The 27,875-nt window shown below is 36.1% G+C and overlaps 1 protein-coding gene across 4 annotated transcripts in view; it reads right to left on the reverse strand.

Moving 5' to 3' along the window:
* ADAMTS20 (ADAM metallopeptidase with thrombospondin type 1 motif 20) overlaps positions 1-27,875 on the reverse strand; it is an 84,089-nt gene that overhangs the window by 12,149 nt on the left and 44,065 nt on the right. For 3 of the 4 annotated variants that reach the window (XM_042872378.1, XM_042872376.1, XM_042872379.1), the window contains exons 17-29: positions 27,304-27,470; positions 27,062-27,191; positions 26,008-26,134; positions 25,134-25,344; positions 24,291-24,455; positions 23,465-23,629; positions 22,658-22,780; positions 21,266-21,382; positions 19,895-20,059; positions 19,427-19,714; positions 18,967-19,128; positions 18,124-18,300; positions 1,479-1,646 (exon numbers count right to left, since the gene is read on the reverse strand). In XM_042872378.1, coding sequence (XP_042728312.1) covers positions 1,479-1,646; positions 18,124-18,300; positions 18,967-19,128; positions 19,427-19,714; positions 19,895-20,059; positions 21,266-21,382; positions 22,658-22,780; positions 23,465-23,629; positions 24,291-24,455; positions 25,134-25,344; positions 26,008-26,134; positions 27,062-27,191; positions 27,304-27,470 — 2,165 coding nt within the window. The remainder of the gene's footprint in view (positions 1-1,478; positions 1,647-18,123; positions 18,301-18,966; positions 19,129-19,426; positions 19,715-19,894; positions 20,060-21,265; positions 21,383-22,657; positions 22,781-23,464; positions 23,630-24,290; positions 24,456-25,133; positions 25,345-26,007; positions 26,135-27,061; positions 27,192-27,303; positions 27,471-27,875) is intronic. The other variant, XM_042872377.1, reaches the window with a different exon arrangement.

The following is a 27,875-nucleotide window of genomic DNA, read 5'->3' on the forward strand; positions in this document are numbered from 1 at the left end:
TAATCAGATCTCCCCTAAGTCTTCTTTTGCCCAGGCTGCTCCAGGTCTTTTATCATCTTTGTGGCCCTCTGCTGGACTCCTTCTGGAAGGACTGGCCAATGAAATGTGGCCAAATTGAGATCAGTAATAAATAGCACCCTGCCTTTTATCACCACTGTTTTGGAACTGAGCTTACAACCTGCAATAACTAAAGGCTCCATATTATCTTCTAAAAGGTCAGTCTGGGTCTTTTTAATGATTCAGAGAATCATGGAATCATTAAGGCTAGATAACACCAGAGTGTATCTCTTTCTGTAATACTACTTTTACACTCGCCGCTCAGGTAAACTCATAGAATGGTTTGATGTTGGGAGTTGGAAGGGACCTCTAAGATCAACTAGTTCCAACCTCCTTGCTGTAGGCAGGGACACCTTTCACTAGAACAGGTTGCTCAGAGTCCCATCCAGCCTGGCCTTGAGTGCTTCTTGAGAGAGGGTCTGGACAGCTTCTCTGGACAACCTCACCACGCTCACAATAAATAATATCTTTCTAATACCTAGTCTCAATCTACCCTTTTCCAGTTTAAAGCCTTTTCTCGTCCTTCTGTCACTACCTGCCCTTATAAAAAGCCACTTCCCAGCTTTCCTGAAGTACCCCCTTCAGGTTCTGGAAGGCCTCTATAAGATTCCCCCAGTGCCTTCACTTCTCCAAGCTGAAGAGCCGCAGCTCTCTCAGCCTGTCCTCATAGGGGAGGTACTCAGGGTATGGTCTTTAATGCTTGGGTTATTAGCACAGACCCAATTCTTCAAGTTAATGGGTTTTTTATTCTTGGTTTTCAGTTGGAGTGTTAAAGCCTAGCAGTTTCTCTGGCGCTTAAACTTAGATGCATCAGTTTCATCAGGACATGTGAATTAGTTCAGTTTCTCAAAAAGAGAATAAAATACCTATTTAACCATAAACATAAAACCATGTTTTATGAGTTAACACTGGAGAACATTCTTCCCCTTTGTAAAATCTCTGCTTGTAGCCCATTTTGGGGAGCAGCCTGATCTTTATTGCACCTCTTTCTCTTGACAGCCAGCAGTTCAAACTCTCTGTGTATCTGCTAGTACCAATTATTTATCAGTTCTTTTTTTTTATTTGGTTGGGGTTTTTTTGTTTGTTTTTTTGTTTGTTTGTTTTTCTGAAGCAGGAATTTCTATTGTAATTCTGAAATTTTTCACTGATGGCTTAATACAGGAGAGTGAAACTAAAATGAATCACATAACCAAATGAATCACATAACCAAAATCTGTTCGGAGCATTTCATACTATCGCTGATCTATTTCTTGTAAATTGTAAAAGACAGAAAGAAAGACAGAAAGGAAAAACAATGAACTTTCAATTTCTAGATTTAATCTTGCTGACACTCCCTTTCACTGAAGCAACTATGTTATGAATACGATCTTGCCAAGTACCATTATAGAAGAGAAGAACAAAATTATGGCAATTTTACATACTTCTTTCCATCCGCTGGCTTTCCAGGCAGGACATCTTCCGGCTCTACAGATTTTGTATGTCCGTGGTTTTTTTAAATGTCTGCAGTTTTCATCCTCTATTTTAGCCTGGAAGCTATTAAAACAATGCACATCACGATGCTTCAAACCTTTCCCACAGGAAACAGAACACTGAAAAGAGAAGTATATTAATTTACTGAAAGTTTTGAAGTAGTAAGAAAATAAGAAGAAACTTCAGAGTAGGCCAAATTGGACTCTAAGGAATAAGCTACTGTATTATTATGCCATAATATCTACTGCACACATCTGAAGTCACTGCATAAGTTCTCTTGTACGGAGCATTATTGATGAGATGTCAAACATCAGTCACGTATTGTTCATTCATTCATATACTCATTGAGCTCAGCAAGCCATGCTGACAGCTTGCTATTGCAATCTCATGACACCCTCTAGCAGCCTTCTGTTTTTAGTAAGCATATTGCTGTTTTCATGTAAGCATTATGCTACCCATGGTTATTATAAGATTTAAACAAATACAAATGCAGATCGTAGGTATGCATATGTATCCATAAGGCTATGAAACCATGCTTGTACTGACTCCTGCCTTCTACGAGTCTTGGGTATCTTGCTGTATGATGCACAGAGGCAAGGGAAGATGTATTAAGTAGTCATTATAGGTTACAGCACATTACTCAGAAGCATAACCCTGCCCCTTTCATCCCCTGGCTCTTCTGTTTCCTCCAGAAAGTTGCTGTGATAGACCATGCTGCCACTTGAGCATCCCTCTCTCCAACATGAAATCAACAGAGCTGCAGATGTATTTTGTGAAACACCAGTGTGCAATGGATATGATTAGAGAGCAGATGACAGATATTTCTCTTCCAAAGAAAGAGCCATATCTGCACTACCTCCTGGGCTGCAGTGAGGTTGGAAGTGAACTGTTCAGGCTGTCCATGTACCTGCAGAGCAGAGCACTCTCAAATGAAATGGATACCATGAGCTTTTTAAACGGAAGCACTAAAGTCTCTTTTTTTCTTCATATACTCTTATCATTAACCTTTCTATTTCAAGATATAGTATCAAAAACTTCTGAAGAATGGAGATACCTTCTGGAAATTTTTCTGTCTGGAAAGAAATATGCATACTTTACCCTACAATTTACCTGTAATTTATTTCACACTTGCACAAACACTTCCTTTACAATCAGCTAGAGAATTAATACTCAAAATTTAATTTCTAAGTGGCTGTGAAAAAGAAAAAGGATTTAAATATAGATTCTCTTCCTAAGTACATTCTCTGCCTTTTGTCTTACATTGTTACCTATGTCACTAGCATTACACACTACTTAATTAAGCATTTCTGAATACGTAGGCTTCCTATTTTCTAGAAATGAAATTCAGCACATATAGTTTCAGTGCAAAACCTGGATGGAAATAAGCTTTGAAAATACAGAAATATGCCTTTTCCAGGAACAGGCTAAAAAAGCAATTCCCCTTATAGTACTCTGGTAGTACAGCAGGTGAGTCAGTCACCTTGCAAAACACAATGATAGACAATATTTAATGCAACCAAGGAAGGAAAAAATGCTCTTTTTTTAAGACATTTTTTTTTTCCCCCTCTCTTTAACCTTTAGAAAAGCAAATGCATTCACTCTGGATGCAGACTATCTAGGATCATCTGTGGAAAATTCAAGAATGCATCTAACTGTACCTATTCCCCTGGAAACAGGATGTAATCTGACTTCATTCTATAGATAATATATAAAAATAGCTCTGAAAGGGATTATCAGTTCCCAGTGTGCCTCAGCATCAGGTGCAGGCAGGCTCAGCTGTGTTCTTCACAGGACAGTGGCCCACTTTCAGCAAGAGACATAAACTGCTCTTGTCCCATACAGCTTCTCAGTGTGACTCCTGACAAACAGGGGAGCACAGAGCCTTCTAACACAGGGCAAAAACCAAAGAAAGGAAAACGGGTCTGCTGAGTGCTGAATTGGAAGCTTTAATCAATATGAAGTTGGGGTGTGTCTTCTAGCTTCTCTGTAAAGATGGATTGTAACTGCTGCTCAGCTCTTTGAATGAAAAATGTAGGTTCCACAGGAGATCCCAGATGGGGAATCCCAAGTCTCTAGAGACATCTAAATATAGCTTATGAGGTATCTGCTGTTGCACTGCATTCCCATCATCTGTATTTTCCTTAGAGTTGCGTATTGCACACACTGAGTTAGGTACCTGCTTGATTGGCCTCCTTTCAGCTTTAGATCATCAGGATTCTGTGATTGCATGGAAGTTCCATACAAATGTGAGGAAGCATCAGATTCTCTCCTGAGCTGGACAGAGGTTTTGTTCTTTGCTCTGTAAATCACTCATGTCCTTTTACTGAGCCTAGCCTATAGCACATTTTGTACAAAGATGCATTTTGCCTTTCTTGAGCCTTTACTCATCCTTGAAGCTCCTAATGCATTATTACGCAGTTTGTGGAATCTCATCCTCTCACTGCCTGGTTCCCAGTTTTGTGAGATGCTCTGGTAATGATCTTCCCAAGGCTTAATCCTTCCAACTGAAAAAGTCTACCTGCACTTCGATCTCCTGCTGCTTGACTTCCTTCTGATCACTAAGTTTGCACATGGTCAAGACTAATGTAATCCTTGCAGTTCAAGACGTCTATGAAGTGGCTTCATTTGGATAACATTCCACATGATTAGAGACTCATGGAAAGCACATTCTCTCATATATTTTCTGCAGATTGCACATGTAGAAAAAAGGCTGTAAGAATTTTAAATCTCAAAATAAACACAAATCTTTTAAAAAGGGTACAAGTTGAATAAAAGTATCCCTGTAACCATTTTGCACAGAAATTCTAGCACTTGTCTCAACATTGGCTAAAGTAATATCTCCCATATGCCTCATTCTTTTAAAAACATAAAACTGCAGTAAAAAGCTGGACTTGATTACTATTGTTCAAAGCCATTCCATGATGCTGGTAACTAGGATTCATCTGTTTGGCTTTTTTTTTTTTTTTTTTTCATAGCAATAAAATTCTACGAGGATCAGCCTGACAGAAATCCTGGTGCTTTCTGTGGTACAGACTGATTCTCAGACAGGCATGCCATCATCATCTCTCACCAAATTAAGGCTTTGTCTGCAGCTGACAGATGTAGTTTCACAAAACCTCAGTAAAGGGGTTTTTTTTTTTTGATGATTTGACTATTGATACTATTTCATTTCAAGTTTGTAGACTACGGATTATTTGGTGGTTTTTGTTCTAAATTTTCCTAACCTTTTCTTTCAAGGCAGCATTTTGTGGAGCTTAGCTGGAGCTCACTGGGATTCCAGAGAATGAAAAATAAACCAGTAAATGAGAAGCATGTAACAAGTTCTCTTTGTATTCACATTAGGCATAAGGAGATCTAACAGATGAATATGACCAAAAGTATTGCTTTGCCACTAAAAAAGGATAAAAGATATTTTAAATGTGTGCTCTAATACACATTTCTTCTCTTGTTTTTGTTTTTTTTTTTTTTTGTTTGTTTGTTTTGGCAGGCATTTCTGCAACTGGATAGAAAGAATTTTTGAAATGACAGATTTTAAAATGGCAGCCTCCCCAGAGCAGTGGTCATAGCACTGAGTTTGCTGGAGTTCAAGAAGCATCTGGACAATGCTGTCAGACATATTCTGGTTTTAGAATGATCCTACGTGGAGCTGGACTTGATGATCCTTGCGGGTCCCTTCCAACTCAGGATATTCTGTGATTCTATGATACAAAAGAAAATGTACAAACCTACACAATTAAACAGTAGTTGAGTTATCTGAAAACTGTGTTTTGATGATCTTTTGGTTAGCCCAAGAGTCTATTTGGTCTCTTTTAAAACTAAGCTAAATACAGAGTGGGAACACTACTGCACAAAACACTCATAAAGCACATCTTTGAGCACTACTCAGTTGAGAGTTGTTTCAAATTTTCATTTGTTGTATCATAATTAGCTCTTCTGTACTAGCCACATCTCCCCAAGGTTCCTTGTGATGCTTCAGCATGAAACAAGTATTTTTCAGCTGAAATCACTCACAAAGTTATCCTTCCCTTTAAACATGTAGAATACTGTCAAGAAGTAACACAGACTCTGGGATTGGGTCTCCCTGAATTCACAGATTCAGTGTCACAACTCTTCACTACGACAAGCACAAGCACTTGTACTATTAGCTCAAACAATCAGAAGGGACCAGGGCTTGAAAAGACCAAGCAACCCATCACTCCTGAGAAAGTATATTGAATTCCAGGAGGTATGTATATGATTTATTTTTATTTCTAAGCTACACACATTAACTACAGAAGTTACACTGAAGATTCTGAATTATCTCATTGAGTATAGAATCGTTTAAAAAGTGTTATATCAAAGTTATTGTAGATGTCTTGATATGATTTAACTAAGTCGTCCTTGCAGCTGCAGCGTGTAAATCTGTTTCAGTAGTTTTAAGGAAGCTGCTTTTGCAACTACAGCAATGAAAGGGAGGAAAGGCAGGCTAAGAATGACTTTGCACTCTGCATAGCAGGGCAGGAACCCGACACATCAGCATTCTACCATTCTTACATTGGTTACCATTGCTTACAGGGTGTATCGTGCACGTGAACACCTGTGCACACCAGACCAGTCCCAGTGTTTGTGTACAAGATTGTGGAGTACACCACAGAATGACCTAACAGTAAGTCTGAATGCTGCAGCTGAGAACAACAAAAGGCAACAGCAGCTCTTTCTGGGGTCATCTAACTTCTCCATAGCCACGTCTTTTCTGCAAAAGGATTGTGGACTCTGTGGTCCATGGATAGGCAGCCTTTGTCTGTCTCATAAAATTACAATTTTGTTTCAACTTCCATTTGAAAAAATGACCAATTTCTGAATAAATATTTTTCAAATATATTGATTCAACATCATATCACAGAATCAGAGAATGTTTGAGCTTGGATGCGACCTCTAAGTTGGTCTGCCCCAGCCCCAGCTCAGCAGGGGCACCCAGAGCAGGGTGCCCAGGCCCAAGTCCAGGTGGCTGCTGAAGGCCTCCAAGCCTGTACCAGTGCTCCAACACTGCACAGCACAGCAGTGCTGCCTGGTGTTCAGAGGTAACCTCCTGTGCTTTTGTTTGTGCCCATTTCTCCTGTCCTGGCACTGAGTACCACTAAAAAGAATCTGGCTCCATTTGCACCTTTCTTTATATTATTTATATTGAGATTTTTTTTTGTCCCCCAGAACCTCCCCTTCTCTAAGCTGACAATTCCCAGCTCTCTCTGCCTTTTTTATAGGAGGGGTGCTCCAGCCCCTTAAATCTTCATGGTCCTACACAGGACTCTTCCAAGTACATCCAACGTATCTCATGTGCTGTCAGAACAGATGGCAGAATTGGAGTGAGTACTTCAGGTATGGCCTCATCAACAGTGAAGGGGGGTATAAATGAGAAACAAACTACAAACATACATACACAGAAAAAGTGGAGATGAAGAAGGAATGAAGAGGATCAAAGACAGACCTTCTAGGGTTGATGTAGAGAGCAGGAAGGCAAAGCTGCTATGTGAAGGAGCCATATGGAATCTACTAGGAATGTGTGTTAACATCTTCCTCTTAAAAACAAAGACATCCCAGTTAAAAAAAAAAAAAAAGACACATAGATCAAACCTTTCCATTATATTAAAGTCAGTCCCATCAGGACAGATCTTGAAGGGAAGGGAAGTTGATTTTTTTGCCTTCAGAAATCAAATTCTGCTAATGATACTAGAGACATTTTAGCATTTAAAATTGCAACCATGCGGTCCAGATTTCTTTGTCTCGTGCAGCTGGAGGTAGTGTTAATAAGGGAAACCTTTCAGCAAAACAGCAATCTGCCTAGATGGCAGATGAACAACCATATTCTGTGCAGCTGTTGGAAAAATCAAAATTGTAACTCCTGAAGTTCCACTTAATGATCATCCACTGAATATCATTTATTCTTTCGATTTGTGAATAGGTTTCAGTTTGGCTTATTTCTGACATCTCAGCAAAGCACTTCCCATTACTTCAAACTCAGCAAAATCAAAACAGAAGACTGTTGTTTGAAATCCCTGTCAAGTCTTTTCTGCTCATGACAGATATCACCATTTCGCCCATCACTGCCTAAAGCCTGGCATCATTTTTAATGCCAGCTGCAGAGCATTTGATTTTACTCTGCCTCTATCTTTAGATCCTGTTGGGCCCTCACTTGTACAAGTGTAAACTCAAATAATTGTGCAAAGTACTGCACTTTACAGGTGTGCTACTTCAGCTGTCCTCTTAAAGAAAAACATTCAGAAAACATTTATTTGTAAGTGAATGATCATACTATACTTACTATGTAACTACTTCTCCTGTATTTTCAAAGTATGTTTATTTTCTCTACAAATGTAAAATACATTGTTAGCTTTCATTTTAAGAAATAATTAGTTTACAGCTTATAAATGACAATTCTATTGTAGAGATTTAATAACAAATACATTCTACAGCTAGAGAATTTACCAATGTGTGTGAGTGTGCACATGGATACCACACAAGCTCAGATATGAACTGTATCCTCCAAAATCTTTTTAGTGATTTCCCTCTAGGAAACTTGCTTTAGCAATGGAGCTGGACTACGTGATCTCCAGAGGTTCCTTCCAACCCCTACTTCTCTGTGATTCTCTGGCTTTGTTATTCTGACCAGATGTTTCTCCCCATTCAAAAGAGAACCCAATTTTCTTTCTAGATCAAGTCTAACTCATTTTCTTTCAAAAGAAAAATGATGTGCCTGATTTGTTTGGAGGTGACTCCAATACTCCGCTGCAACAAGGAGTGTGAAAATTCCTTATGCCAGGAAAAACCTGAAGCTTGAGATTAATGAAATAGCAACCTTTCACATAAATTTCAGGTGGAGTCTAAAAAATCCTGATTGTATGATTCAAAAAGGAAAATCTTAGCACAGATAATATTTCATAACAAGGAACCAAAATTGACACTGATTTTGGACAAGAATAAGTTCATATGGCTCACAGCAGAGGTTACCATTTCCCCATTTTCCATACGAGTACAATCCAAGCCACTGGGGAACAATTACAAAGAGAACATTTCACAAAGATTATGGACATTTCAGTGTGAGTGCTGATGGAAGACTGTGGCACGGTATAAGAGAAGAAAAGGAAAGCAAGATGAACAGAACAGTGGCAAAAATGAGGACATTACTAGACTTTACAGAATAGTTGAGTCAAAGTCCAAAATCATATTCAGATGTCATGACTTCTCCTCTAGATATTATTTTTCTTTCAGGTCTCAGTCTTCTAAGAAGACTCTTAGATACCTGGACACAACATAACCCACAGGATATCCATCTGTTCATGCGAGGCATGCTAGTGCTATCCCACAACAGTGAGATGCAAAGACAAGCCTTGTGCTAACTGAAGGTATTTTCTGATGCTATTAACATGTTCTTGATTATTATGAATATTTAAATATAGCAGTCACTACTTCACAAGTAGGTGATTAATGTATTCTCCTTCAACAATGACAACGTCTCACATTTGGTATCTCATTTAACACTTCTTTTAAAGGCTCTATTTCATCTCTCTGTTACAGTAAAAAATCATGTATAGTTACTCTTCCTGCCATACTTTCTCTCAATTAGAATCCTCTGCATCTGGTTGCCACATGAGAATCAGAAAAACAATGGGTATTTCTGTCTCCTTTCAGCAGCCATTTGGCAAGATCTGCTGTCTCACGTGCAGGTCTTAAGACAGGCCTCAAAGTGTCACTGAAGGGTCTGCACATGCTTCAGCTAAGAACTTCACCATCAGCTCTCATTCCAGTAGCATTATTGCTGTAATTAATCAGAGCATATATTAAAACAATGAGAAGTATGATCAGCTTACATATTTGCTGGGGGAGAAGCAAGAGAGGTGGGGGAGGGGACAAATAAGCTGCATTGCTCAATCAGCATTTCTGCAAGAGTGTATCTGGTACATGTGTCTAACTTTTATCACCTTTCAGCTGCATGATATATACAACGGAGACAGATGGCTGAGGAAAAGCAACAAGCAAAAATACAAGAACAGCAGGAAATCAAAGACCAAACCCAGTCAATTCTGCCTCACCACTCCTTCTGAAATTACTGGCAAACAGGAACAGAGGTAGAACCTCACTTTCTGAAAAATTTTCATCTACAGATACACGTTTGTGTTAAATTCACAAGATGGAATGATTATTCTGCTCTTGGGTTCTTTAGGAACCTCCAAAAATATCCAGTGCGGGCATGTTTATCACTGCATTGTTGCAGATGGCAAAATTTTGTCTTGTCTTAGCAAGTCTTACTCATTCTTTTTTTCCACACAAACATACAACCCAAGTAACACCTTTACCTAATTACATGAAGGCAGCAGGACTGGAGACAAATTATGAGAAACAAGTATCAAGAAAGAAGGAAGGCAGGGATGGAGATAGGAGACCTTAGGAAATATAATGAAAGCCAAAAGAAAAGAAACACTTTTTTCCCCCCTCATTTCCAATAAATGGCTAACTTTCCAGACGCACTTCCCAAAGGGAGAACAAGGGGTGCACTCAATCAAGTCAGCAGTTGTGCATGCCACCACACCCACCCACCTCAAAAATAAAACAACACAAACCCACATACAAAAACAAACAACCACCCAAAATTATAACCCAAACTGAATTCATGATTACTGTCAACAACAAGACACGGTTTAAGGGTGCATCACAGGGGGTGCAGCTCATGCCTCTTGAGAAGCTTGGGAAAATTGAGCAAAGGCCTGGTAATGACACAGTCTGCCTTCTCACTGAACAGTAAAGCTTGCTCATTAGGAGTGACTTTTTATGACTGGATCTTCACAGTAAAAGATGGACCATATTTTTAATGACAGAGGATCTCTTGGTGTGAGGTCTACACTTTCAGAAACAGAAGAGTTGCACAGAAAAAATAATTTGTTTATATATTTTTCGCTTTTTAAACTTCACTTTATCTTAAGATACAGGGTCTTTTCAACAGAATACAAAAATAATGAGATAACAGTCACACTATGGCAGACCAATTTTAGCTGATTTGCAAAAAGGCAAACATGATCAAAAGGAAACATTGGATCTCCATAAATGTAGTCTTTGATTTATCATTTTCAATCACGTGAACTGCAGCAAAACAGTAGCTCATAAATTAAAGCAATATGTGTTATGTGTCATTTCACTTTTTTTGATTGGATTAAAAGTTAAGGTTTTGTATATGAACTTTCCAAAAAAAAAGTTGTAAAATTAACAGTGTATACTGGGACGACACGGTTTTGTTAAAAACATTTCAAACTCTTTAAAAGCATCAAAAATATAATTAAATATCAGCTAAAGAATTGAAAGAAAAAACCAACACACTTTAAATATTAATTGGGCAAGAATATGAGTTTACAAGTATAATGTAGATAATATGAAATGCATTTCACCCACCTTTGTATGTGTCTTCCAGTTTATCTTCAACCTAAGACATTCTTCTGTATATTTTCAATTACTTACAGACCAATCTTTCCAACACTGCACGCAGCCACGTGCATAAATGTTAGCAAATATGCAAGCTTCTGAAGGACTAATTCATCAGGAAATCTAAGTGCCTAAGTCTGCTCTCACTGAAGTGCAAGGGCCATAGATACATTCATGTTAGCACATCTACTGATCAGTATAGCAGCCTACCTTAGTGGAGCAGCCTGTATCCCACAGTTACCCATTTTCTCAGAAAGGATGGGATCTCATAGAGAGCTACGGAATGCGTTGGGAATTCTAATGAATGCCAGCTAAACAAGATATGCATGTATTAACCTTCACAAATTTTTAACAATAGTAATGCTTCAGTCTATGTTTCATAGCTTTTAAGTTTGGGCCCCAAAACACTTTGGGGCAATATTAATGAGCATTGACTGGGATTCTCAGAACTGCCATAGGCATCTCAGAATGGTTTTTCCATGGATCCGACCACCCAGAACCTGTTAGCTTTTCTGAATGTTCCTACACTACAAAAAGAAATAAATGCCTGAGTAGTCTTATACTCATTTTCAATGAATGACTATAAATACTTAGGAATGGTATTAAGGATGACCAGGATCACCTGCCATCCTCCTCCGGGATATTCCTTGTTTTACTTTGTTTTCCAACTAGGTTCCTTCTTACTTGTCTGTTTTCAAAAGGAAAGTTCTGAAAGCTACACAAACTTGTAAGAGTGCTTTAGTTTTTTGAGATTATACGAGTTGCACATTGTGTTACGACCCTCCGTTTTCTGTGCTGTTTGTCACTGAGTGGAGGCAGGACTGTACTGTAAAATTACAACTCCAACGTAAGTTGTTAAATAACCATTGTCTTTAAGCTTCATAATCAAAGATCAGAGACAATGAGTTCATCATCAGAGATCAACTCCTTATTTCAGTCTAATTGTCCAACAGGATCAGTTGCTGCTTTTATCACTAACAAAGTTCACATTTTTGTTGTTGTTCAACTTTAGGAGCTTTTTCAAATTTTACAGCAACCTTTAATCTTTTACACAGGAAATTTTAAAGATGCTTAACCCCATGAAAATAATGTCAGTAAAATATCACATGACACTCATTGCGCACAGAAGTTACTCAGTGCTAAAAACATTTTCAGCAAAAGAAGTTAGTTCCTTCTTTTTTTTTTAAGAACTTTAAACATTAGCATTCCTTAATAAAAGACATGTTAAATATAAACACAAAGCCACACAACATGCATTGAAAAAGAAGGGTTAAAATGCAGCTGTATTTCACAGACACAAATCACAGTCATTAAATTAAATTATCAGACATACATTACAACTTATTTATTATTTCAAGCTATACAGGCAACATAGCACCAAAATGGAGACATTTCCTCTAAATACGATGAACAATACACATAAATATTTGTTTTTGAATTTTTGAAGCAATTATTTTCTTTCGTATTCATTCAGAACTGCCCTACTAAAAAATCCACTATCCCAAGCCTGTTCTATGACATTATTTGGGTAGTGACATATGTTATCAATTATCTCTGAAAAGACACTCCCAAGTTCCAGAATTTTTAAAAATGAATAGCGTATGCTAACATTAAGATTTCAGCCAGAGGGATATTAAATAAATGTGCTGTATTGGTAATGAGGTATTTTGAAGTTTGACATTAGGCAGCAGCAGAAGTAGAGGTATAAGGCTGAAGCTGGTTTTGAAAACCAAATTCACTGATCCTGAATTCCCTTTTAATATAAAAGATTATCTTCAAAGATATAAATACTTTTTACACATTAGAAAAATGAATGAAGGCACTTATGATACATATCTTTTCATTTTAATGCAAAAAAAAAAAAACCCCCCAAAAAAACACATTCTACTTATGCAAGTTTGGACTGCTTTTGCCCTGCAGAAGTTGATGGGAGGCCTGGCAATAACATCACTGAAAGAGGACTGGAATGATAGTTTTTAGAAATAAATTTATTCTCTTGACTTCTCCCACTAGTGCAAAGACAGAATTCTATGGAAATCCTTCCAAAGCATTAACTTGACAGAAAACTGAAAAATTAGAAAAATAGCCACTTTAGAGACTATTACATTATGTGTCTGAAGGGTAATAGGAATTTCTGACACTTAAAGTTAACTTAGAAAATGAATTGATCCACTCGATATGCCTAAACTGTGAAATCACAAGTCAATTACTGACAAAATTAGATGAAAATATTAAGACAGAGGAAAAAAACCTTGTTTTAATCAAAATTTCAAACAAATGTGTTTGTCTTCTGAAAGTGTTAAATATTATCTGTAACAGTGATAACAAAAACACCTCAGCACAACCAGATTTATACTGTTATCCCAAAAAAATAAAAACCAAACAGAACAACAAAAGTAATCAAAGAAAAAAAAAATCTAACATTCCTGAATCAAATTTTTACAGGACTTTTAAAATGTAATTTGAATGGTTAGCAAAACACTCCTCTGGGACGATGGATTTCCAGACCAATACAAGGTGTAATTGACCTGGCTGGTTTGTTGTCAGTGCTTTGTTATTTTAATAGTGTTTGAACAGATGTAAGAGCACTCTGCAAAATCACTACTTTTGGGAAAGCCATGTCTGTTCACTTTTAAATTAAGGTCCCTTTCATCACAGAAAATATTTTCTAAAACTTTAAAGTAAACAAGAAAAGAAACCTAAAATTATTATCTGACAGAACCAATGCTATCCGGAAGGCCTGAGGACAAATTATTCATACATCTTCACTTTGAAAAGATGGATGTATCACGTCCCAGCTTACAAGAAGAAAAAGGGCTACAAAGTAAGATATGACCGTTTAAGCAAGAGGAAAATACCAAAACTTAAAAGAAATTGAGATTTAAGGAGGAAGCTTCAGGTAGTAGTTCAATGTAGTGAAGTCTCTTAAAGTCTCCATAAAAAGCCTCTGTTAAGAAAAGCTCACTTGGTCAGTCATAAAAAGCCTGAACAGCAGAATAAAGAGTCAAACAAAAAGTATGTGTAAATCACCTAGTCTGTTCAGGTACTGCACCAGGGCTTTTCCACCAGAAATCCCTTAACTCGCTAATGTCAACTTCTTTCCCAGCCAAATATTGCATTTCACATGGGAGGAAGCAGCTTGCGTTTGGGAAGCCCTCGCTGTATCTGCTGCTACAGTTAACCTCTGCAGCCAACCAGGCCTTAGTCCCTGAAAACTACTGGTGTGTGACAAACATGTCAGTTACTGCATTTCTATGTAAAATTATAGTTAATATTACTGTGTGCTGTGTGCTAACTAGAGCATTTGATTCTCTAGTACAGTTAATTTACATTGGTGTTATTCATGAAAACTTTGCAAGACTATATGTACATGCACTGAAGGACTGTTACATCTTAACCATTTAACTGACTAACTGATGATTTGATTGTATTCTGACATAAAATACTGGCAGGTAGTTGGTCAATCGTTTGGCTAAGAATGCTGAAGCATCTGGATATGGGACAACACAGCGTTCTTGAGCTAAATAAAGACAGATTATCCCAAAAGAATTATAGGAGAAAATTGTTAAATCTTGTCATTGTGGATAGTTTTAAAGTCTCTGCAAATCTGTAATACTTTCCCTTTTCATGCTTGTTGTAAAAAAAAAAAAAAAAAACAAAAACAAAAACTTATCATTAAGACAGAAAAGCACTATGATAAAATATAATGCAATAAATCTCAGGTATTACCACCTGGACTAAACACAAAAACCCAACAATGAATTGTTAAAAATAAGGAAGAACACAATAAAAAACCTGTATTAGAACAAAGCATACTTAGGCAGCTGTCAGAATGCTATGGAATTTTTCTTGACATTAGATAATGTGACATATGGTTTCCATATTTTGTAGCTTGTAATTTACTCATTCTTTTGTGTAGTTTTGGATCATTGCTTCAATCCCTTCACCAAAGACTAGAACAGCCTAAGAGGGAAATATCCACAGCCCAAGTTTTTACTGGTGGTGCAACTCCATTGAAACAAGCAGCTACGCAATCTATCTACCTCAAGTATTATTTAAGTTATAAACACATTATAAATATGTATATACAGCAAAATATGTATGTATCATAATTTGCACATATCAAAATTGAGGTAGTGTACTTAGATCTAAGCCAATCAGGCTAAAATATTATCTTGAAATATTCAAATTTAGGGATGATTCTACAATATTGTATCAACTTCACTTACATTAGGAGTTGTCATGAATATTCATAGTACTGTAGAATCATTTGAGCTGGAAGGGATCCTTAAAGGTCATCTAGGTTAAATGCCCTGCAAGGAACAGGGACACCTACACACATACAGCTAGATCAGGTTGTTCAGAGCCTGGTCCAGCCTGACCTTGGATATCTCCAGGAATGGAGCATCCACCACCTCTGGGCAACCTGTTCCAGTGTTGCACACAAGGCAGTCATTGAGAGTCCCTTGAGAGCAGAGACTGTGTGTAAACTCACTCCATTTTCTCTGAAATTTGATACAAAGACAAGAAAAGGAACAGCATTATTCAGTTCCTGGTTGGAAGAAAAAAGAAAGCCAAAAAAAGTAAGCTACATTCTACAAATAAAACATTGTTAGAGTCTCTCCAAGACCTCCACATGAAATGAATTAATCTTTCAAGCAAAAGGGTGTGTTTCCTAGCACTCTTACTTGTAAAACCAGAGTCCTTCTCTGGTTTGGATGTTACGAATATGTAAATTATGGACTTAATCACAGTTTCAAGAATTCAGTCAATGTTTCAGATTCTGATTAAAATTAATTAAATAATTGCTTTCATTAATTTATGCTTGAGCCATAATTTACCTCTTCTCTCATGCTGTACAATTAGTAGTAGCTTATTATTCATAATGTATGTACACAAAGCATTATCCCAAGATAAAGAACTATAAATACTTTTAATTTTTGGAACAGAACTGAACATTAGCTGAAGTTTTTTTTTCCCCATGCTAGAATAAATTTTCTTGCTTCTGAGTTAGAACCAAGTATAAACAAGCTTATTATCCTAAAACAGAAGTACCTAGCTTGCACTGAAGGTAGAAAGATACCCTAACACGTTGCATATCTCACTTTGACATTCAGAATCTGTGCTAAGTGGTTTTTGTAATGGTCACTACATCAATAGAATAGAATTAAAGTTAATCAATAATTACCTAATTCTCTGAAGTCAAAAGCTGCCTTCTTTGAAATACAAGCCAGTAACAGAAATTTCTGCATCCAGGATTGTTATTTCTATTGCATAATTATAATCCTCAAAATTTACTGCTAAAAAGTCCTAGAAGAAATGCTTTGTAAGCATGTACTGGACATTGCAAAAGCCTTTCCTCCCAGAGCAAACACTAGAAGTGCTTTTGCCTGCCTCTCATATCTCTGAATGTTACTATTAAATTCGGATAAGGAAATGGGTATTCAAGACTTTCATTTATTGCTTTGGAAGATAAACATTGTTTTGAAGAACTGAACTCCAAATAATTTTAATAACTTTTCTTCCCTTGGAAGAATTAAACTTGCTCAAGCAGCCGTGCATTACAAATCACTAAATGCCAGCTCATCATCGTCTGCTGTAGATCAGGTTTTTACTCTAGTCTGGATAAATTCCAGAAAAATCTTTGCAGATACTGGGAATCTATTTCCGCTTGAACATAAAATTCAACAGGAAACTCTGAAAAACCTGGAATAATCAGAGAGCTAAAGCTTTAGTTCAGATATGGTTTAGAAAAAAAAGACTACAGCTAAATGAGAAAAAGGGTTTTTTAAGTATTTTTTTTACACCCACTCTGAACTGGCTGGGCAGAGACAAAGCCAGCGTTCAGTGAGGTCAAAGTTATCCCTCATGAAGCAAGTGCTTAAAAATTCCCTTGCTTCCAATAGTCTGTATGTAAGCCCTGCTTACCTTCTTGGCCCCTGAAGTACGTACATTAATTAAGAAGTAGTAAACAGTAAGTCATCTCCAGTTATTTGAATAACAGCTAAAGAAGATACTCTGGTATCCTTTAAACATAAAACCAAAATTCTGTTTGCACAGTGGAAGAGGTAATTGGGAGAGCTTATTAATACAAACTTCCATGGTAAACTCTATTTGCAATAAATAAGAATAGATTATATAAACGCTAATCAGTTATTCAAACTTGAAATTGGACAATATTTAAAAAGAAATGTTTCTATGATAATTCAAAGAATGAAACTACAGAATCCTATTAATTAAGATAAATGTAAAGAATTGTATCTTTAGCCCATCCTTCAGAGATGTTAATGACATTTTTGGAATAATTTTGAATGGAATCAGAATTAGATCCACACACCTTTGATTGCCATTAATCTCTTTAAAATTGAGCACAATAACTAATAAATATTGTTGTCGCATTCATAGCTCAAAGGAATATAATGTTCTCTCTTTTGCAGAATATGCTACGATTGCTTCTTAATGTGAATTATCTGCTAGTGGCAATTTTAAAGATCAATGGTAATTACTGTAATCATTTTAATACATTAATAGACAGTGACATATAGACAATAACATATTATAGTTACATACATAATTATACACAGACAACTTTAATTAGTCATTGTTTTAAAACCACAAATATAAACCTTTATACACAAATGTACATTCAATATGGAGTAAATTGCTGTTTTGTGACAAAGTGTAATATAGATATGTGAAATAGCTTATATTTAAATATACTAATAGAGAAATGTTAAGTACTAGAAAGACTTGTTTGTTTGCTTTTGTTTTTGACAAATATAAATATGCAGGTAATACTGCCGTATAAATTACAGCATATACTTTTAAATTAAAACAGATCAAACATAAACTCTTCGGAACAGATCAACCCAGTAGGTATCACTATCAGTGATAATTATTCATGTTAATTTTCAAAATACTCTGATATTTTACAGAACATGAAACCTGTTCCCACTAAAGAAAATGGCTATTTCCCATTTAATTCAATGACAGCAGGAGCATTTGCTTAACAAAAATACAGACTATGTTCCGCATGCACTATTATTTCACTGCTGCCAAATAAAATAATAATACAACTTTTGAAAGCCGTGGGGAAATAGAGTGACAGAAAGAACAGAAAGCAGAAAATATCAGTGAATGCTATCGTACCGATTTCCATGGTCCCCGATGCCATGAAACATCACCAGGGCAAGAATGCACATTACACTGTGCCATATTAGGTGGCTTGTCTAGAATTTCACAGTTTTGATCACCCAGCATTTGGCCAGTAGGAAGCTGACATATCACCAGTCTTGTCTTTATTCCATCTCCACATGTTTGGGTACACTAAAACATAGAAATTTATACACAAAATTTTTGTTGCAAGTCATCAAATACTATTAATGTGATAATAAATACATGCTATTACTTACTACGCCTACACTAGCATTCCCTGGATATCCAATACAAGAAAAAAGATGTACAGTTTGAGTTCATATAAAGAAAAAACTATTCTTTCATCAAAAATTTACAAAACTACAATTTAATAGTTGATCAAGTGACTGTCTATAAAACATCTGTTACAGAAAGTCTACCCTACCAAAGACAAATAACTATTTGTGAGAATAAACACAAAACAACACTCAGACTGTCCTTGAGAACTAAATGGCTAGATCTGGCCAAAACAGGAAATCGCTCATTTTGTCTTATTTTCTAGGCTTCTAGATATTAGTGTATCAAGAATAAGAGAAGAGGGCATAAAACATAAGAGGTAATCTTAGAATGCCAGATAAGCCAGTTTTAACGTAGAATACTTCTTTTAGACTTATTTTTATGCTACCTATATTTATACTACAGTTCTGGATTTCATCAAAGAATAAATTATAAATAAGCACGTTGAAACTCATTATTTTTTAAAACTTAAAAGAAAGGTTCGATTCACATTCAAATTATTTTGATACTATTTCTAAGCTTATGCAGCCATGTTTCCGCTTGAAAATGAAATGGTCTTACTTCTCCCCAGTTTCCATAGTTCCATCGTGGGCAGGGTCCAGAATCACAGTGTCTTGACTCTGGAGGTTTACTTGCCTCATCACAATAACTAGCGCTTCTTCCTTCCTCATCTTGACATACTACAACTCGACGGTGAAATCCACCTGCACAAGTACTAGAGCACTACAGAAACATGTAGAGACAAATATCACTGTTATATCATTAGAAAAATGTATACTGTGCTGCTTAAAACAACTTGAAAAAGATATATTAGCATTCTAAACTGGAAATTTGCAAATAGGGATTATTATGTAGAAGTGTTTGAAAGTTGAAATAGCACAGATTTTAAATTGAATATATTTTTCATAATGGTACTTTTTAAAACAATGTACTTTTCACCAACTCTGTACTGCAATAACATTTCTCCAAATGTATATTCACAATTGAGATAAATTAACATAGAAAAACAAAATTTTCTTACTGCTCCCCAGGGTCCAGTCCTCCATTGATATCCTCCTACAGAAGGATGATTCCACTGGTTCACACTGTCTAGGGGATGATGTATTGGAGGATAACCTGCTTCTGGAAAATGACTTGGATGCTCATGTATTTTCGGAGTGTGATAAACTGGTGAACATGGTGGCATGTTACATTCTTGTTCTTTAGAGGGTCGGCCTTCAGGATCACAGTAATTCTCGTTGATTTGTTGATGGTAGTTGACACAAATAACTTGTCTTGTTATTATTCCACTATCACATGTAACTGTGCACTGACCAAAAATTAATCCAACGTTTGTGACAGAACACTGATAGCTAATAACCAAAGACATTTACATTTGACAGTATAAAACATATACTTTTCTTTTTCAGACGATGCATGCATGTGCAGAATATGAAATTCCAGTTTTTTATACATTTAAAAAAAGAACAACAATCTGAGCAATACTTACAGGGGACCAGTTTCCAACTTGCCACTCTCCACATGGGCTAAAGCAACTTGAAACCTCAGCTGGACGTGGCAAATGAGCACAGAAAGACTCATCTGCTATTCCTCCATGAGCATCTCTACAGCTCACATAGCGAGCCCGATCACCCTTCCCACAGGATGCTGAACACTGTCAGAGGACAATCCATGTTAACTGCATTCCAGGAGATCAGAGAGATCACGCAAGCACCAAAAATGCTAGCATAGCTTAGTATCAGCGTGACTTTAATATTAATCACTAACAACCAGACTTCCAACTCACAGTGATACCCGAGTGTCAAGTACAGAGCCATGCACTCAGGAAGGAAGTGAATATTGCTAGGTCTTAAGAATGGTTTGGGTCTTAAGAGTTCCTCTAGGATTGAAACTGAAGTGCTGAGCCTTACTAGAAAGTAATTCAGCATATTTAAGAGGAAGCATTTAAACTCTAATATGGAATCATTATACAGTTGCAAAGGGAATTTTTAAATTTACTAACAATAGAAACATTAGAGAGCAGCTTCCAGAATGATCTAGTTGTTCCATAGTGATGCAACATTTACATGAACTGATGTAATAAAAACCTGGTAATCACATTCTAATTCATATTAACATAATCCATTGAGCCCCTTTAGATGTCTTTATAGCTAAAAAGTACCATGGGGATTTAGTAGAGAGCCTCTATGTAGCTCCACTTTATGCACTCTTTACTACTGTTCTGTTAAAGCCTTTTCAGCAAAAATGTAATTGCTATATGCCTCATTAAGAACCTCAAGGGATTAACAGACAAGTACATTTTTACAGATGATTTTAAAGTTTCATAATTCAGTCAAATACAACTAATTTTCATCACTATGAAAATTAAACACTCTTTGGTTAAACAGAGTTAGTGCATATGGCAGCTGGGTCTGTGCTGCTTATTTTAGAAGTTGTGTATAATTGGATCTTTAAAGACATAAACAATTAATATGTTACTCAAGTATACAAGATGTAAATCATATTTTTGAATGAAAGATGTTTTCCATTCTCACAAAATGATCAATTATTTTAAAACATCTCCTTGAACGTTCTTAATCATATCAAAACTAGTCTGCTCAGAACTCCAGCCTCTCAAACCCCACTCATTTGTTTTTCCTTTATTTCCCCTGGCTAGGCTTAATCACAGAATTGGCTGGAAGTGTCCATCTCCTTTAAAAAAAAAAAACTAACGTGTTCTTAAAAAAAGAAAAAAAAATAATCAGAATTTCTTTAAATATTATCTCAAGCACATTTTGGTCTGAAAAATATAATAATGACGGTTTTACAGAAAATAGGAGAAAGAATGGAGAACAGCTCTGATGGCTGTGATCACCATTACATTACATACTGGGGTCCATGATCCATATCGCCATTGGGTCACCTTTCCTACATGGATTAGAGGAAACGATGTAGTCCATAATTTTGTAGTTTCTGGACAAGAGGGCAATTCACATTCCTATGGGGTTTAAAAAAAAAAGCTTTCAAAATCTAAGTTTAGGAAAAGCCAAATGTAAAGCAGATGGCTCCCACAATGACAGACCCTTTTACTACAATATGCCAGCATTAATTAACCAGTAAATCTACTTTTCAGTGGCATTATTCAAAGGTTTTTAACAAATTGTTTTGTTTTAAATAGAGAGGTGAAGACAATCTATTTAACGTTAATTCTTTATTAGTAATAGCTAATATTTGCAGTTTGAGAAAGAGCCATATTTAGTAGCTTGCTGGAGACAGTTGGCATGAACATGACTGTTCTGTTTCAGAGCCACGTGCAATACAGAACTGAGAGAAAAAAGCAGCTCTGCTGTCCTTCATACCTTCTGTTACCAATAACAATAAATTGTTCAGTTTCAGTCAACAGATGAAGAAGTATCACAACCCCAAATATGAAGCATACTCAAACCAATTTTGAGTGGAGAGGAAATTAATTTGTACTCATTGCTTGGCTTTTACATTTTGGAATCTTATTCAAGAAGCCATCAGTAGGCTGGTGACTTGTGCAAGGTGTATTCTGGATCCCAATACCCTATGTTCTTTTGCTCTCAAAAAAAAAAAAAAAAGATCAGAATCAGAGCCTGCCCTCCTAGAGATAAGTGGTTACCTGCCTAACTGCATGTAAATGCAATCTGGTAGCCAGATCAACAAACTAATATGTAGCATGTTTGACATTAATTGCTATTCATTTGTATGTATGTAACTTATTGTAGACATTTCTTCTGAAAAACAATAGATTTAAATTAAGGAGAGATAAAGTAATTAAATAGAAATGGGGAGGAAGTGTAGAGACCCATATTAATACCATATTGAACCATATACAATTCATGTCTACAGAGTTTTAAATTATTATTTCCACTATCAAAGCTTTCCTCAAGTAAGCACATCTGTCTTTAAAGAACAAACAGAATTCTGGAGCAGAACTCCAATCTAGCTAGGTGCGATTACTTAGTACAACAGCAAGCAGTCACCCTACTTTATTCTACAAATTGGAGCTTTTTAAAAAAATGTATTTACAAATAATCAATTCTTTGGATCCCTTCAACATGTATCAAATTTTCAAATCTCCAATTTCCATGTTATTCTCCACGTCAGATAGCACGGAAAAAGAGTATATAGTTTCCTCGCTCTAGAACTCATTTCTTGTAAGTTCCTCCAAGAAGTCAATAGACAATGTTTGTGTTTAGATGCTTTCAGCTAAGATGCTCAACCAACTGGAAGTTATTTCTTAACTTACTTGGTTATCTCTAGGACGAGTAGCAGCATTACATTCTCTGTCATCATCCAAAATAACTCTGTAAGTCCCAGTAACGCATTTGACTGCACGCATCTGGTATCCACGTCCACACGTTACAGTACACTGTTAAGAATGTCACACATTTGAAATAGCACTATGTTTAAACAAAATTATTTTTTCATTCCATTTTCTATTTTAAAACTCTCTAGCATAAATAGGAACATGTATTGGGATGAAGATAAATTTCTTCACATCAGACCACATTGTGTTAAAACAGCGTTCACAACAAACCAGTATTTTGGTTATTGCACAACAGCACTTGGAAAATATCACCACTTCCTCCTTTTCCCCACTCTGCCCCCTGCAGTATGTTGGAGGGTGCGCAACAGACTGGGATAAACAACTTGTTTCCTGTTATTTAGCATATACACTTCAATTATCTTAATTCAAGCTATAAATTAAACATGCTGGTGCAACTATAAATACTTGGTCTTTTACTTTTCTCATTCATTTGAATGCTATGCTATCTACGTTTTCATTATTTTGGAGATGAAACATGTTAATGAGAAATATCATTAGTAATTTTTTATATTAAGGCTCAAAGTTAGTGTCTATTTGAAGCATTTAATTTACATGAGGGCATTCCTAAATTACAGGCTAGATGGTCAATAGAACCAAACAAACACGTGAACCAATACACCTTCAAATAGCTGCTTAAGTTCCAATTAAAATGCATAAAAGGTGTTGTTCTGTGATCATTCATGGTCTGAAATAGTAACAAAGAGCCAGAAATACTTATGTACTCACTGCTCCCCAAGGGCCTACTTGCCAAGATGCGCATTCAGGAAGTTCACATGGTGTAACTGATCCTGGTCTATCATTCAAATTACAGAAATCGTCTCTCAGTTGTTCATCATTAAGTTGGCACCATACTTGTCGATGCTTCATTCCTTTGCCACATGTCACAGGGCACTGTAAAATAATAATCAGGTTGTAAAGAGTTCACTTCTTTATAGCAAGCTGCAGGATTTTGAAGATTACATAATTCACAAAAATATTCCATGAATGTACTTCATGCAACAGAACTAGTTATTTTGTGAGTTCTCCATTTCTAGTAAACATCAATTCAAACACATAATGTAAATAATCACTATCAGGTTTCTAAAGCCATAAAATATGAAAACAAAGTACAACTTGCTTATTTTCAATAGAATAAAAACATTTAGTTAAAATATGAGTGCACATGTCACAGCTTTCACTGGGAACCTGTTTAAGCCATCCATCATTCTATTACATATATAAAAAATCTACAATGAAATGGATATAATTCTGCTATTCAATTGGCTGAAGGTTCATTGCTTCAGAAAAAAAGAAAGGTACATGTATGACCAGATAAAGGAGCTTTTGCTATATCACTTTAACGTAATTAAATTTCTGAGAAAAAATTAAATCTGTGGCTTTCAGAAGTTCTCATGCCGTTTGTACACCTGAGTGGTACATCAGTGCAGTCCTATAACTGAAGAATTTTTACTTTCATGTGCTCCAAAATAATCAGAACAAAAAACACAGTTCAGATTATTTTTATATTGGTGATCAGGCCCAAAGGAGTCTTAAACTTTACATAATTAATTACCTCACTCCACTCACTAGCAGACCAGCTTGGACACAAGAATTCATTGCAACTCTGTGTTACAACTCTTGGAAGTTCCTGACATTCTCTGTCAGGAAGATGACGACCCAAGTTGTTCAAACAGAAAGCTTCTCTGGTTCTGACGCCTCTTTCACAGCTCCTGGAGCACTGCAGCATTCAGACGATATTATGAAATAGAAAGCATAGCAGGAAAAACACAGGTCAAAATAGGTTACTGGTCTTTGAGGTGAAAAGCACAGTGCTAGACAAATGTAGCTACAAAGTTAAACATTGCTACTGTGTTCACCTGAGATAAACTTGGCACCTTGTTAAGCAGCTCCAATACAAAACTCATTAATGAAGGTTAAAGCTGAAACTGTACTTACTCTTTTTCTCCAGTACACACAGTACTAGATTACGAAGGCTCCAAATAAAATATGCCCTGATATTCTCTGCTGACTTCTAAATACAAGCTGTGAACTACTGTAGACAGCTAGAGGTTCTTATAAGAGTATGAGGAATCATGTCCAGCAGTTACCAAAATCCAGAGTCCGGTATCACCTCTTCCAACCACATCTCATTCGTATAACGTTATTTTATTTTTTCAGTTATTTAAACTAAATATATATATATATATTTAGAAAAAAATAAGAGTTGTTATGAACACTAATTAGAAGTCTAATGCTAAAAGGTTTTGAATTTGTACCTTTGGCCATTCTGGATTTGTCAAGCATTATTTTCTTTTAGTTATTTAAACTGAAAAATATATATAAATAGAAACCAAGATTTCCTACGAACACTAACTAGAACTACAATGCTATAATTACAAAGGTTTTGAATTCATACCTCTGACCATTCTGTGTAGTGCCAGCTTGTTAACATACAGTCGCCATGACAGGGCTCTCTGGTTGGTGGTTTCTGCTGATCAGCACAGTATCTATCATCCACCAGAGCACTGAGTCCTTTTGAAACGGAGTACTTCATGCAGTGGATTTCTATAGATCGATACCCTGGGCCACACTTTGATGTGCAGTCACTTTTGCCAATGCTGTGCCACCTGCAAAGATAAACTGTTATAGAAAGTCTAACTATGATTTATTAAGTTAATTAAGCACTCAGAGAAAGTGCCTAGAATTGCATTTTAGGGAATAGCTAGTCACGACTGGAATTTTCAAAGCAATATAAAAGAATTTAACCCAGTTTTAAAAACATCTTTTTAAATTTAAAGGATCTCTAAAGAACCTGTCTAAAACTCCCAGGTGATTTCGAAAAATATAAGCTATAATTCTAACCTTTATGTTCTGAACACTTCATTGAGGGCTTTCTAGGAGTGGAAAAAAAAAAACCTGTGTTCCAAATTAGCTTCAGTTACAGTAGGTACAGTTCTGGTGAAAAACGTATTCTGTTCAGTAAAACAATTTTTTTGAGCTTTATGAATATAAACTAGAAAAGAAACACATTAATTCTACTTAATTGCAGAACTGTAGGCCTACTGTATAAACCAACCATATAAATAGTTATATATATATATATATACACACACACACACACACACGCACACAGATTTGAGAAAGGAGGGAAAGATTGGAGAAGTGACAGATGATGGAAGGAGAGGGAGTGGAGGAAGGAAGAATAAAGCAGTCAATTACTTTGTTTCAATCTCTATCAATAAAAGTAAGAAACACCACAGTAGTTCAATTAGTGAAGAAACTCTTTTTACCTTAATTCACACTCAGTATTACACTCTTCAGAGACATCTGGAACAGGAGGTATATGTTCACATCTTTGATCAGACACTACCACATGATCACTTCTACGTATGCACGTCATTCTTCTTCTTCTAATACCTTGTAAAGAAGTGAAAAGCAGGTGGAAATAAGAGAACCTTTTTACAATAATGGATTTCATTCATCATTTAGGAATTTAGCTGAGATACTCCATTAGCATTAATCTTTGTATAGAGTAAATCTGCTGAACCATGCTGCTCTGTGCATCTGGCTACCTTCCTGGTGAGAACAGACTCATCCTGATCACATTTGCCACTGTGTTACCTAAGAGGTCATGATCCTTTCTTTAAGGAAGGAGAAAGTTTGAGCACAAAGTACCTAAAGGACCTGGAGTCTTTCAGGTTGGAGAAGTACCACAGTTGGCAGATGTTATGCTTCTCTAGCACGTGAGTATGTCTTCAGCCTGACTCAAAATTGGCAGAAATTCACCATCTATCTCAAGTACGGGAAAGCACCTGCTAATAGGAGAATCTATAAAAAAAATCTGAGCACACACACTTCATAGATACACTTTATACATATTGTGGCTCTATTTTTAGGCTGTAGTAGCATATGGAATATTGGTTTAAATTTATATTTCCAAATAGCTCCACTTAAAGTAGCAGATAACCAAAACACAGAAAAACATATGAAAAATACCAGGCAAACCAGTCAGTCACCACCTGGAAGTACTGTAACAGCTGCTAAATATATCTTAGTAGACATACAATTATGAAGGATGTACTAGACTTGATTCAACTATTTTCTATGAAACACTCCCATAGTTAAAAAGGGAGGGAACACAAACATAATTCTGGGTACAGAATTATACTGAAAAGAGAAAAAGTGAAGCCATTCTGACCTTAAATGCTATGTGCACCTAAAGTTTACTGAAAATGCTGAGTTTCTTCCTTACAAGCAGACATAACAAAATCTGAGTACTTAAGACTAGTCCCATCCTAAATGCCATCAGCTCTTTGGATCTGATGTCAGAAGAATTTACACTACCTTGACACATCCTGCTGCAGTCCTGCCAGGGTCCATAGGGATCCCACGTAAACAGATCACTTCTGTCTTCTATTGGAATATTGAATGAATAACGCACATCAGGGTTGTATAAATTCCCTACACACAAAACCTTAATTGAGATAAAATAACTGTTTTTCAGTAAATTTGAGCACGACATAAGATTGTGGACACAATGACCACGTAGCCAATTTTCAAATTCATGAAAAAAGGTAAATATTCACCTGTAAGGTTAATTCCTCTTCAATCCTATCAGTGCTGTTAATTCGTTCTACTGTATTGTTTGAACCATTGTACTCAAAAATTGCTCCATGTATGTTGATTTCTCTTTTTGACATGCTTACAACAAAATTCCCATTCAAGATAAAATTCCCATGAATATCAGACAATGCTGTAAGTAAAATAAATATGTAGGTAAAGCTTCTATTTTAATTAGAAGTTTCTTTCTATCAAAACTTCTAAAAATACACCTTTGCATCAACACTGCCATGTTTTAGTCTACATGTAAGATTTTAAAGTTGTATCAAACATTTCTAATGCATTAATTCCATCTCAACCATTGGCAGCTTTCATTTGAGCAGTTGTCATTTCTCTGCAATAACACGTTTAATAATATTTGTTTTTCTGAAAGCTGAGTTACACTTTAAATTTAGTTAGTTTAGATTAGTTTAGTTAGGTACTGAAGAAGAGAATAAACATCATTCATATTTCTATGTATTTCAAACATCTACATATTTCTACAGTGCACATTCTTCTATTTGTTGGAGCCATTTTTAGTTAAGTAGCTACTAAAAGT

Source organism: Lagopus leucura, unplaced genomic scaffold (assembly GCF_019238085.1).
Source record: "Lagopus leucura isolate 7727_CA_CO unplaced genomic scaffold, USGS_WTPT01 Super-Scaffold_100008, whole genome shotgun sequence".
Lineage (NCBI taxonomy): Eukaryota > Metazoa > Chordata > Aves > Galliformes > Phasianidae > Lagopus > Lagopus leucura.